At 40.0% G+C, this 14,427-nt stretch overlaps 1 protein-coding gene across 8 annotated transcripts in view; it reads left to right on the forward strand.

The window, feature by feature from the left end:
- The window catches only part of cacna1eb (calcium channel, voltage-dependent, R type, alpha 1E subunit b), a 73,726-nt gene that overhangs the window by 10,934 nt on the left and 48,365 nt on the right, over positions 1–14,427 (forward strand). For 7 of the 8 annotated variants that reach the window (XM_086273355.1, XM_086273347.1, XM_086273348.1 and 4 more), the window contains 2 exons: positions 3,792–3,898; positions 5,468–5,607. In XM_086273355.1, coding sequence (XP_086129481.1) covers positions 3,792–3,898; positions 5,468–5,607 — 247 coding nt within the window. Of the gene's footprint in view, positions 1–3,254; positions 3,899–5,467; positions 5,608–14,427 lie in introns of those variants that run through there. The other variant, XM_086273354.1, reaches the window with a different exon arrangement.

A 14,427-nucleotide genomic window follows, 5' to 3' on the forward strand; every position in this document is an offset into this window, starting at 1 on the left:
GACAGCATGGTAATGTGACTGTCGGTATCACCGAGGCAGAGGTATGTGGGAGAGAGCTGGCCAGTAGTACTGCCGTGGATCGTGGGCTGTGAGAGCATCACTGTCATTAGTGTTGACAGAGTGAATAAAGTTTCGAGATTTGAGGTTCAAAATCTACAGGAACGAGCTACACTGATTGGCGGTGCACTGATAGAGTGTATGCTGCTGCAAATGTATACCAGAATATTAGAATTTGTGCAAAATTATCAATGACTGGGACATTTATAGGTAAAAAAAATAATCAGGTTAAATAAGCTGCACCATCCCAGCCTCCTGCATGTTAATTAGTCTTTATAACTACAGTAATCAATCGATTTAATTGATCTAAAGAAAATGATTTAGTACATAAAAATCAGTGCCAGCTGTTTTTTTCAATATTACAATCTTTATCTCACGGAGGGACAAATCACGACTGCTGACATGTTTTGCTTGCATTATATCCTGTAGATTATAAATACATCATTCTGCCTTGCAGACAGCCATTTGTTTCCATTTACTTGCATGCAACATTAAGATCTTCTAGCAGACTCCTGACACTCTCTTTAGTCCCGTTATCCATCACATTAATTATTGTCAAATGCCTTTAATGTAGCTTTGACAAAACAAGCTGTGAACTGCCTGGTTATAATTGATTGCAGTGTAAAGAGTTAGCTTCAAATATGTTTTTACTGCCTGCTTACTTCGTATTCAGTGAAGGAAATCAATCACTGCATCATCATTTAAGTCATTTCATTAAATTATTCATGTCCTTTGTGTTTGTAGACACAAAGGACATGAAGCATGTTTGCGTTGACTGCTGTTGGCTGTGTAAACTCATTTGGGCTTTAGACAGTAGAAATTGCGGCAGAGGAAGTGCAATAGGCTATTCGAATAACTGTTACTTTGAGTGCTACACTGATTTGGTTGTTGCTCAGTTTTACGTATCATTATGTGTGTGAATGTGTGTGTGAATGGGTGAATGACTGAATGTAGTGTGAAGCGCTTTGGGGTCCTTAGGGACTAGAAAAGCGCTATACAAATGCAGGCCATTTACCATTTATTTACCATTATTATTATTATTATTATTATTATTATATGGTTGATTTGATTTATTTTGATTTATTATTAATTAATATTTTATTGAATTTTTATTGGAAAAACACCACCAGTCCAGTGTAAATACAAACCACATGAGGCAGAAATAGCATCAGCACGACAGTAGAGCAGTGGGGAGATGTGAACCAAACTAAAGAAGAGAGAAAGGGAGAAAAAAAAGGGTGGCGGTGGTGGTTTATCTATGTGGGACTTAAGGATAGGATCCCAGTGTCCATCTAACTCTAAGTTTTAATTTGATCATTTTATTTTTGAAAAGGTATGGATCCCACTTCAGGTGAAATCTCTCCATTTTATTCAGTAGCCTGTATGAGGGGTGATGGATTACCCAGAATGATCATCTTGGCGAAAAGGGAATAACCGACCTCAGTCCAAAAATTTGGGGTTTTAGGACAACTACAAATCATATGTGCCCACCCTAGTCTGACATCCCTGTATAATCTATGTGCTCAGCGGTAAATTCGGTGTAGTAATTTGAATTGGGTTAGTCTTGTTCTAAGTTCCCTGGACATGGATTTGATTTGATACAACACATGCAGAAGAGCTGCTTCTTGGACAGAGTGATGTTCTGGCTATAAGCAGTGAGCGTGATTCATGTAACTGGGCTAAAACTTGCATAATAACTAATACTTAACAGGTAACAGTTAACAGTTAGCAACAGAGTGGGCCCATTAAGTATTTCCCACTTTAGCTATTTTCATCCACTTTCAATGGCAACAATGCGGACTTGTCAATGTGAGTCAGTGTGGGTCCCAGAGGTCCTCATCTCAGCGCTCCCTTGTGAGTCAGTGACCCCATTTCACTCATGGCAGGAAAATTAATAATGAGGAGCTCCGACCTCATGGGAACTCTGAGAGACTGAAAGTCACAAGTGTTGGGGTGCATACAGTCACACGCAGCGTATGCCACTGCTCATGTCCATATTGTGCAACCCTTGGGCCCATGCATGTATACAGGTGCAGACAGATGTTTCACTCGCAAGAAAACTGGCAATGATCCGCTCAGGTCAAGTTGTGTTAGTTTAAGTTATGTTAATATTCTGCATTTAAACCACTAAGTTTAAAATCACTGATTTGAAGGAAAAAATGGTTTAATATTAATATTTTAGAGCCAACTACACACTGTTTTTACAGTTGGTAAATCTGTGATTTTTCTTATTTATTTTTAACTTATCAGTTCTATGGATAACAAATCAAGCTGACTGATACTGGATTTTTGAAACAGTATCTATTACAAAGCATGTTTGCTGCAACATGTGCAGCAAAGTATCTCTCATAGGTTGTATTATTATACGGTCTTTACCTTACAATAAAAAAGCACACTGAGGCCAATGTTGCTGTGATTTGGCACTATATAAATTGAATTAAATAGGACAATATGACACCGACCATATTATGTGCCAACTTTTGTCTAGTCTGACTCTAAAAAAAATCTCATGACAAATTTCATAACTCTTTTTTTGTCTAACTAAGACTTCAAAAAGAAAGTATTTAATGTCACAAGAGACAAAGAAAAACAGCAAATCATCACTGCTTGTACGTGTAAATAATTTCTATTTTGCTGTTGATCTGCTAACTTCTTTTAAATAAGTTCAGTTTGAAAACACCTTCAAACATGGGATTTAAGCCTTCAGTACCTTCCATTATCATTTATTTGTACATTTATCCTCTAAGTATAAAGGTGAAATTCATAATGGATGAGAGTGACTTAAATGTAACATTATTTTCATATTAGATACATATCACCTCTTATCAGAGCTGACGTTAATGATCATTTAGAAAATGATTGCTCTCTGAAGTTCAACGTGATAACCTCACAGGGGTCCGCATCGGTCCAAAACTGCTTTGCAGTCAAATAAAACAGAAAATTCAAACTTTAGAAAAGCAGGAAGCATGAGTGACCTACTTTCTTGAAGAATGTCCTAAATGATTAAGCGATTATCAAACTTGATGTTGAGTCATTTTCTGTTGATTGCAGATGAATGTTGGATTGCTTCTGGCTTCATTTGGAAAAGCTCGCTCATTAAAACCTCACAATGAATTGAATTAGCCTAAAACTGAGCAGTCTGAGGAGCAACCTTTCTTTAGGTGCTAGCAGATGATGTTTGAACACGCGTGTTTGTCATACAAAGACAATGTGTAACGCGTGCTGTGTCGGCCGCTGCGGCGTCGGCTGTTGTTGGCAGTGAAAGGAGCCGCGGGAACTTCTGCCTGTAGTTTGTGCAGTAGACCACTCAGGCCAAGGTGACTTCACAGTGCTCTCATTCCCTCCCTAACCTGATCGCTTTCTCTTCATGAAAAGCACTTTTAAAAGCAGGTTGCCATGGTTACCGCAATCTCTCTAACAGATTGCTTCCAATACCAGAGAATATGAACCATGCCATTATTCATCTGTCATTTAATCATCCTCATACATCCGTCTAGATTTTTTTATTTTATTTATTTTACCTTCCACTGAACCACTGAACCTTTAAAACATTCGCTACGATGTTTCCAATAATTGCTGCGTGTGTGAAAAACTGTGATTGCCGTCAGTGTATTCAAGCTGTAAACTCCAGGAGAACTTAACTTGTCTTGTGTCATCAGCTTTATCTGTTTTTATGTGGCGTCTTTGTCCTTGCACTGTGCAGAAAAAAACGTTCCTTAACTTAGCGGCCTTTACACCATTTGAGTACATGATCCTGGCCACCATCACCGCTAACTGTGTTGTCCTGGCCTTGGAGCAGCACCTCCCCGGAGAGGATAAGACCCCCATGGCAAAGAGACTGGTGAGGACAAAATCTGCTGTCACGACACACACACACACACACACACACACACACACACACACACACACACACACACACACACACACACACAAATGTACAAAATGTATATAAAAGATGTACACAGCCATCATGCTCTCACCCACTAGCTTGTAAAATCCCATTTTATGCCTTAAGCTGAACATTTCTGGCTGTTGCCGTTTGGGTGTTTTGACACCATACATCATAAAAACACGGGCAGCTCTGAAAAAAACAAAATTACAAGTTAGCCATGTTCTAAAGCTCTAAATTATGTTGGCCTTGTTTAGGACTGCCACATGGATTGTGTAGCCAGCTAGCTGTGATTATACTGTGTAGACTGGTGCTAAGGGCGCTGCAGTGATCTCCTGAATAACAAGGGTCACTATATTGCCAAAACCTCCACATGGGCTCTGGTATAGGAGTAGAAGAAGTTGAAATCTGAAACAAAAAAACTGCAATTTTTCTTCCATAAAGTCTCATCTTTTCAAGCTTTTCCAACATGTTTCTGTATAATCTGGAAGTCCCAGAGCCCATGTAGTGATATGTTATTGAAATGGAAGTAACAGCTAGCATGACTGTGTCATCAACATGGACATGGTGGCTGTACTACCTTTGCCAGGTAAGAAAAGTTAATAACTGGAGCACCAGTTTAGCTTACAAGTTAACCAGGTGACCACATTTTGCAAGGATGAATACAGCGATGGAGTTCACTACATCTAATAATATAGGTTAAATAAAAGTGATGTAGTAAATTAAATGAGATGTAAGGCCAATCACTTGTAGATTTCTTTTTAGCAACCAGAGTTACTGCCCCCTGCTGGTCAGTAGCAATAAATACCAGTATAAGGAACTTCCACACTGACTTTACTTTTCAGGTGTCCATCTTTTATATACAGTCTGTGACAAGAAACAAAGCTGAGTGATTGTCACCATGAGAATATGTTTAGGTTTCAATAATGATGTAAAGATTTATAATATCAATGAAAAGAACATCCCTTTGAGTTAAGAGCACACAATTAGCTGCAAGCAGATTAACCATTTGCCAGTTGAGATTATTAGATTTTAATAAGGAGGCAGTGAGGAGTTACAGGGTGGCTAAAGTGACATAACTGAGTGAATTAGAATATGTTAGACATTTACATCAAATTCTTTAGACATAATTGGATCTCTGAGAAGTGGGTGATGTTTTACTGTGCAGTGTGAGCCGTAGAGCTTTTCCACTTCATCCACACCTTCCTCACTGAGATTATTACTTTAGGAGCAGGAGGCGGAGGAAGAAAACAGTTTTTGGAAATGGTAATTAAGGTTTCACCAAACACACTTCCCCCACTTCACTCCCCTCTCCCACGTTCTTCTTAAGTCAAGGAAGTTTAATTTCAATTGTTTCCATTCACTCTAAGGCACGAGGTACAAAAAAAGCATTGTTAAATATCTTATTGTTCATTCTTCTGTCTGTCTAAGCAAGTGCAGTCTGTATATTTGTCTATTTGAAAGTGTAAAATGACTTTTCTGAAGACCCTGCTGACCTATATATGCATGTCATTCCCGCAGGAGAAGACTGAGCCATACTTTATTGGGATATTCTGCTTCGAGGCAGGGATCAAGCTGGTGGCACTTGGTTTTGTTTTCCATAAAGGCTCCTATCTAAGGAATGGCTGGAACGTCATGGACTTCATAGTCGTGCTCAGTGGGTGAGTAACATCAGTTGGTCTCCTTGACGACCTGAATTTTCAACAAAGTGAGAAGTCTTTGTCTCAAACATTGTCAAGTTATTACTTGCCAAACATACTGGAGAAATCTGTTTTTGGAGGAGGAAGAAATATCACTTCTGAACATCGCCATAAACTCTCTGACTGGGAGCCAATCAGATCTGAGCAAAGCAGGGAATTTGAGAAGCAGCCGAAGTTTCTGCCTGTGTTCCCATCTTCTTTTGAAAATGGTTAAAACAGAATTTAACAATCCCGTAGGTTTATGTAGTTAATGTAACCAGATTTCAGTATTTTAGTTTTTCTTTCTGTCATCTTGGCTTAAAATACTACATCACGCACAAGACTCTTCTGCTGCAGCTGTTGAGAAGAGACCAATCATGGGGTAGCAAATGAATTATTTTTGATGGTACAGCTGCGATTGGAGCGTGAAATTGAAAACATTTAACCCATAATATGACATTAAACTCACATTCAGTATATGAACTGTAACAATAAGACCACCTTAATATGGCTCGTCCCTAAAAAAAACTACTTCCATCTGTGAGGCATAGACACTGGACTCTTATGGGTGTCCGCTGGTGTCTGGCACTAGCACACTGGCAACACATAATTTGGGTGCATCCCAAACAGGCGCGATCAGATTGAAATTCTAAGATTTTGAAGGTTGGTTCAAAGTCATCCTCCTCGTCATGTTCATAGAGTCAGAACAGGTTTCTTGAGTAGGTTTTCCATGCTGGGGAACACTGTCCTGCTTGGAGGTGCTGAGAGCTGTAAGAGCTGTCTTGGTGCAGTTTTGGTAATATGTGCAAGGTTGTGATGACGTCCCCAAAAAACCTTCACTTCATAGCTGAATGATCGGTGTTATTCACCTGTTAGTGCTTTGAATCTTGCAGCTGATTGGCGTAAAGACTGCAGATGGAGTTGTTTCAGCACTGTCGTGTTTAGTTTGCACCTGTCCTGATTTAATTCCACTTGGGGTTAACGATAAGGTAGTTTTTTTATATACAAGGCTTCTATCTTTTACTTTCTACGAAAAAAACAGAGATTTTTGGCTATTTCTTTGCTATTTCTTTTAAGATTAACTGGAAAGTTTTATGCGATCGAAGTTGAAGAAGTGAAAGTCAGTGTGAGTTAAGATCTGCCTGTTAAAAGGGAGTTTTTCCTTCCCACTGTCGCCAAGTGCTTGCTCGTAGGAGGTCATCTGATTGTTGAGTTTTTCTCTGTATTATTGTTGGGTCTGACAATAGAAAGCACCTTGAGGTGACTGTTGTTGTGATTTGGTGCTATTAAGAGTAAGTCGCATAACATTATAAAATAGATAAAGTAACATGGCTTTAACATCTGGAAACAGGGGTGCCTGATATGACTACTTTAGACTTCTTGATTTGATCAGTCTATTGAAAATAAAACCACAAAGTTTACAGCACACCGGCTCGATCGATTAAAACACAGCATAAGAACATTTTATGGAGATCTTTTTTGGGGTGGACTTCCCTTTAGTCTTTGGATTCATACTCCATTTTCAAGCTTCCTGCAGTCTTTTTTCTTCTCCTGTTTGTCTGTCTGGATACTTACCAATCATTTTTCAAGTCTGCCATGAAGGACTCATGTAAATAATAACATTAATGAAGTTGCCAGTAAGTGATTTCATTGATCTAGTTTGAGTGTTTCTCCAGCACCTAGTTACATATGGACATTTCAGGACCTCTCGATATCAGGATTATAATCTTACTATAATAAACCAACTCCTCCTACTTGATCAGGAGGTGAGCAACAAAAATTGGCACACAGGTACATCCAGTGGGAAAAATTATAGTTCACTGGGGGTAGCATGTTGTTAGTCCGTTAGCAGCCTGTGGGCAGCTTCGGACTTGCCTGTCTAACCACAGTGAGCGTCTTTTGTCAGGGGTCAAAGTCAAAAATATGTGGTACAATCTGTCTGTGTGCTACTTTTCCTTGTGTTATTGTTGATACATCAGGCAGCTGCGGAGAAGTTACAACAAACAAAGAGCTAAATGGATACCAGGTGTTCAAAGAAATGAAAAGTGCAGCCACTGTATGTACTTTGTTTTTCCCTTCCTGCTCTGGACCACTTGTCAGCAGATCAGCTTCTGACTGTCGCATAGCATCTTCCATGTCGAACAATTTGCAGTTATGATTTTGGAGAACTAGTAGTTGAACAATAAATACCTCCCCGAATGGACACTACCACTGTACTGTAAACTAATCATTAATTAATTGGTTCTTTTGCTTACCTTTAAAATCTAACTTTGGGAGCTGCTCTTTCCACATCGCCAGCTGTTACTTTAGCCATCGTTGATTGAAGTCGCTTAATGCAACTGAATCGTCTATGGTCGCCACTGCCTGTGTGGACACCTGTTAAGAATAAAAACCACAACATAAATGCCATTTCAATCTACAATTGCATATTGACAAATGTGTTATTTACACCAGCTAAAGCCCTTTTCCTTACTAGGCTAAGCTAGGAGTTATCTAAACAGAGACTAAAATATTCTTTTGTTATCGTTCACATTGTCTAACAGTCCTAACTGTACATACTGTACATGCTAACTACCTGTTCCACTAGCTTTAGAAGGTATTATATTACCTTGCCATTAGCAATAGCGCTGAGCAGCAAAAGCTCTGACTTGTAGCGGGAATTAGGTTTAATGTGCAGGAGTCGATGCCTTAGTAAGTACTCTAATGCCATGTTTGCAATTAACATGTATTGTGTTTAGCTAACTGACAGTGATTTAAGATCAGAAGTTGTGGTTATGGGGCAGCGCGGTGGCACGGTGGTTAGCACTGTTGCCGCACAGCAAGAAGGTCCTGAGTTCAATTCCACCATCAGGCCGGGGTCTTTCTGTGTGGAGTTTGCATGTTCTCCCCGTGTTTGCGTGGGTTCCCTCCGGGTACTCCGGCTTCCTCCCACCGTCCAAAGACATGCAGCTTGTGGGGATAGGTTAATTGAATAATCCAAATTGTCACTAGGTGTGAATGTGTGAATGAAAGTGAGTGCGAATGGTTGTCTGTCCCTGTGTGTTAGCCCTGCGACAGACTGGCGACCTGTCCAGGATGTACCCCGCCTCTCGCCCTATGACAACTGGGATAGGCTCCAGCGCCCCCCGCGACCCTGAAAAGGATAAGCGGAAGCGAATGGATGGATGGAAGTTGTGGTTATGTGCCTGATGATGGTTAGTTTAGCTAGTTCACTAGCTAAATGCTTACCAATGCTAATATAGTATTTATAGCATCTAGCCACCCCATCCCCTTCTTCCACCTATAACTTTACATTTTAAAATTTTGCTTGGCGCTACCAGGTTGGGAAATTCTCTAATTTTTTCTGTGTGTGTTTCTATGTGTGCGTTTGACTAGGTTTTAATCACAAATCACAGCTTTTAGTGACAGAGTAAATTTTTACTTACAGGCGCTGGCTGCTGAAGCAGAAGATTGATTTCAGACACCTATTGTCGAGTTATGTTGGCGCTTTCATGTAGTTGTTTCTGTTTATGTCAACATTTATTAATACCTTAAGCTGAAAGGCTTTAAATCCCACCGTGCTGCAAGCCTGGGTGACATACAGTAAGGAATGGTCGACCGCTGGGCTGGTCTTCGATTGTTGTTGATATATTTGTTTTTCCTAAGCACGTACATCTTTATACTCCATAGATCCGCAGGAAAACATAACACAAAGAAAAGTGTGTGTTTCCACTGCACAGTCAGGCTCTGCAGTCAGGAATAGGTGGGTGGATAAGTGGATTGGCAGTTGTGTCTAAAACCTGCTTTGGTTCGCCCCCAGGACCTCTGTGAATTAAATGTGAATGTAGCGCCGGAGATGTTATGCAAAAGCAGAGAAGGAGTGGATGGATGGAGAAGAAAGGAGACAGAAAACAAGCGGAAAAAAAAGGAAGATAAAAAGAAGACAGACTGTAGAAAAACACCAAGAGTCTTAATTTGTTCCCTATAAAACTGGCTTTAGTGAATTAATCATGCGGGAGTTGCCCATTGTTATTGCTGGTATGCTGTTTATGGTTAAGTGTACATTATTTTACATTCAGGGAAGATTGCTGTTGGCATGTTGACATCTCATTTCAATCTGACACCCACATATTTTTTTTCCTCTGTGTTTCTTATTTCTCTCTCTCTGCCTCTTACATAAAAGGGACATCAGCATCACGTTTACAGACCAGTTAAGGCCGGCATAAATGCTCAACAGCTGTGTTGCTGACTGAGTTTCACAGAATTTGCAAGGTCAAAGCGTTCAATCGGTTTAAATAATTCATCCTGAGCGGTACTGATTGCTTTCAAATTCTCTCGTTAGGCATCTGTAAGAGTTTGCAACAAATTATACAGGGAGTGCAGAATTATTGGGCAAATGAGTATTTTGTCCACATCTTCCTCTTCATGCATGTTGTCTTACTCCAAGCTGTATAGGCTCGAAAGCCTACTACCAATTAAGCATATTAGGTGATGTGCATCTCTGTAATGAGAAGGGGTGTGGTCTAATGACATCAACACCCTATATCAGGTGTGCATAATTATTAGGCAACGTCCTTTCCTTTGGCAAAATGGGTCAAAAGAAGGACTTGACAGGCTCAGAAAAGTCAAAAATAGTGAGATATCTTGCAGAGGGATGCAGCAGTCTCAAAATTGCAAAGCTTCTGAAGCGTGATCATCGAACAATCAAGCGTTTCATTCAAAATAGTCAACAGGGTCGCAAGAAGCGTGTGGAAAAACCAAGGTGCAAAATAACTGCCCATGAACTGAGAAAAGTCAAGCGTGCAGCTGCCAAGATGCCACTTGCCACCAGTTTGGCCATATTTCAGAGCTGCAACATCACTGGAGTGCCCAAAAGCACAAGGTGTGCAATACTCAGAGACATGGCCAAGGTAAGAAAGGCTGAAAGACGACCACCACTGAACAAGACACACAAGCTGAAACGTCAAGACTGGGCCAAGAAATATCTCAAGACTGGTTTTTCTAAGGTTTTATGGACTGATGAAATGAGAGTGAGTCTTGATGGGCCAGATGGATGGGCCCGTGGCTGGATTGGTAAAGGGCAGAGAGGGCCTTCTTCAAGCAGTGGTACAGGAAGAAGTCTGCATCCTTCAAGAAAAACATGATTTTCATGCAGGACAATGCTCCATCACACGCGTCCAAGTACTCCACAGCGTGGCTGGCAAGACAGGGTATAAAAGAAGAAAAACTAATGACATGGCCTCCTTGTTCACCTGATCTGAACCCCATTGAGAACCTGTGGTCCATCATCAAATGTGAGATTTACAAGGAGGGAAAACAGTACACCTCTCTGAACAGTGTCTGGGAGGCTGTGGTTGCTGCTGCACGCAATGTTGATGGTGAACAGATCAAAACACTGACAGAATCCATGGATGGCAGGCTTTTGAGTGTCCTTGCAAAGAAAGGTGGCTATATTGGTCGCTGATTTGTTTTTGTTTTGTTTTTGAATGTCAGAAATGTATATTTGTGAATGTGGAGATGTTATATTGGTTTCACTGGTAAAAATAAATAATTGAAATGGGTATATATTTGTTTTTTGTTAAGTTGCCTAATAATTATGCACAGTAATAGTCACCTGCACACACAGATATCCCCCTAAAATAGCTAAAACTAAAAACAAACTAAAAACTACTTCCAAAAACATTCAGCTTTGATATTAATGAGTTTTTTGGGTTCATTGAGAACATGGTTGTTGTTCAAGAATAACATTATTCCTCAAAAATACAACTTGCCTAATAATTCTGCACTCCCTGTATGCTTTAACTTTTTCATTAAGAGACTGTCTGGCTAAAAGAAACAAAGCGCTATCTGACTCAGGAGCTAAAAACATTTTTCTGTTAGTGGAGTATGGCAGAACCAGGGATTATCTGTTATAGGACATCACAGGCATGCAGGATAGTCTAGAACTTAAACCTTAAAGCACTAACTTATAGCACTGAGCTAAACATGCTTGGACGAAGTCTAAAAAGGATGTAATTATGTAGCTGCCAAGCAGGTTTCACAAATTCAGAACCTTCAAACAGCTACAGAAACCATACCAGCAGCACAATTCACGTCTCTGTTGTCTCTTCACACGTCTCTTCAGTATTTACCAGTTATCGTTGCAGCAGAAAAGGGTGACCACAGCTGCATTTTATTTTATTTTGTAGGTTATCACTTGAAGCTCCAGTGGAGTTTGTGTACTGTTCAGAGAGGTTATCACTACCAAACCCAACTATAGTCAGCCTGTTCTGTACCTAATATCACAGAATTATTGTTTAAATCTGAAAAGATGTCTTAAACACAGAGAGCTCTGAAAAACAATTGGTGATTCATCTTTAACCTGTTGTACTTTTCCTTATTTTCTGTCAAAGATATACTGTTAAAGCCGTGGATGTTCATATAAACATGGCCAAAGTTTCAAGTATTGTAGTTAAGAAATCCCTATGACTTCAGAGTGCTTTAAATATCTTGTTCAGTAAGTTTTTTTTTCTAATCTTGGCTCTGTATGATGTCACTGAGAGGAGATATTTCTAATATGATCATCTCATGTACACAGTTTTGACTGTGAACCCCAACCTGCTGTTCAAACCTTCTGTTTGTGTGGGGCAACCACTCAGAAGAAAGTTGGTTTAAACAGACAGTTTTCTGACAGTGGATGAACACAGGGACTACCCATCACCCAGTCAATCGCACAAAGCAACTTTAATAGAATCCAAGAATAAAAATATGGAGCTGATAGAGTCCCCTTTTACTGTAAAGTATGAAATATGTAAAAAGTATTTCCAGAACCTACTTTTATTTTATACAGTGATAATTATATAACTATAACACACCAGAGTGTGTGATTGTGTGTGTGAATGGGTGGATGACTGGTTGTGTAAAGCGCTTTGGGGTCCTTAGGGACTAGAAAAGCGCTATACAAATACAGGCCATTTACCATAATTAATCAATCTGGATGAAACCTACTATAGAAACTGCCTGGGGTACCAGGATTATCAGTATCTATAATGCTCATTGGAATTATTTCTATGACACTGAAATCATTACAAATTATATATATTATGTGTAATAGATGATTTCAAAACAAAAAGTGACATTACATGTATGTAGGGAAGGTTTTTGCCAGTTTTTGTAATTCACTGAGCTTCACTGTACTGTTGTTTCATACCAGGTCTGAGCACTGCATGAATGTGACCATACAAAGGATATTGTCGGGGTTAAAGGATTTATTTCATAGTGTTCTAAAGTGTAGTTTGCAGGGATTAGTGTTTCGCCTGTTGCTTTGTATCTGTCAGATGGACAGTAGCAAACAGTCCTGGCTGTGATTGTGTAGGTAAACTTCTTGTGTCTTTCCCTTCTCATTATGTGTTAACCAGAAATATCCTCTGTATCTACTGGTTAAATGGTGTCAGTTCAAAGTTGAGGACGAGCAATTTTATTGCTAGTCATCGCTACAAGTCCCTGGTGTTGCATGGTCTCTGGTTTCCCCCTTAGAGAGAACTAACGTATACGTGGGAAAAACTTGTCTCTCCAGAATGAGCTGCATAACCTGTTGAATGTTTGAAAAATAAAATAAAATCAGAGGGAGTGGAATGACAAGAAGCGATGTTGCCAGACTTTTGACTGACGTTAGGCACGGTTGGCACAACACACCAGAATCTCCGGCTGAACTGCGGGCTCTCAGCAGCATTGTGGGTAAAGTGAGTCAGACTAAATTATAGAAGCACAATGCTGAGTCAGTGGAGTTCTCATTTACTTAAGTACTGTACAATTTTGAAGATAGTTGTATTTCACTTTCATTTTATGCTATTTATTAGCACTCATTCTTCTACTCCACTAGACTGCAATTCACAGAACTTTGTTGTTTTGGGGGTTTTTTTCTGCTTGTTGTTCTCCCATTAATGGGCTTATAACCGTGAAGCCGTATTGTGTGATGCCACCGACTGCTGGGTTGGAAAATGCCAGCTCAACCTCGACCAGCACGTGCAATAAAATAATCAGAAACCAGTCACAGGGGTTCTTGTGCAGAACGAGACGTTTCCTTGTGATGCGTTTAGCAAATTTAGCTGAGTTTTAAAGAGGATCTGCATTCCTCCCCCGACACTGTTAAAGAGCAACAACAACAGACTGAGGAGTGATGTCTGGTTAAGAGTTTCTGTATGATCTCACCTGTGCAATCACTGATTGGACATGTCGAGTTACTTTTAAGAATGTGGCATTTTGGGTAGTTTTTGAGAACTTCCTGATTGATGTTAAGCTTTCAAATCATGTCACTTACAGTGTGTTCAAAGTTGTCAGTGTACTTTGTGCAGCTAACAGATCTTCTGTGTTACCAAATCCAGTTGTGGCTGGAATTGGTAACGGACGACCTGGTTTCCTGCCACCTATCTGACACATTTTCTGATGGTACATATGCCGCCCCCCTCACTCGCACACACTCCGACGCTCTGGCTCTGGTGCCACAGCACAAGTAAGTCAGACTTAAAAGAAAACACACATGTGTCATAGAGGCCCACTGGGAATATAATCGAGGCCACTGGGCCAGCGCTGGCGGCATTCATTTCATTTCATATTAATGCATTGCTAGAAGCAAATCTGCTGGGACACTGAGCTCAATTAAAATCCCTAATCTGAGCAAAGAGTGTGTAGCAAAAAAAGGACAACAGCTAGAATAACTTACCCACAATCCAATTTAAATCACTGGGATTCCTAAAATGGTCAATTATATCCTGCAGCAAACAGATTGGCACAGGTGGACGCGATGCTTTGATTAGCAGTGAAATGACTCTCAGATGAGTTAGG

This window comes from Aulonocara sp. 'chitande type north' Nkhata Bay, linkage group LG18 (assembly GCF_057382095.1).
Source record: "Aulonocara sp. 'chitande type north' Nkhata Bay isolate Kocher_YH1m ecotype deep benthic linkage group LG18, A_spYH_male_GT1.1, whole genome shotgun sequence".
Lineage (NCBI taxonomy): Eukaryota > Metazoa > Chordata > Actinopteri > Cichliformes > Cichlidae > Aulonocara > Aulonocara sp. 'chitande type north' Nkhata Bay.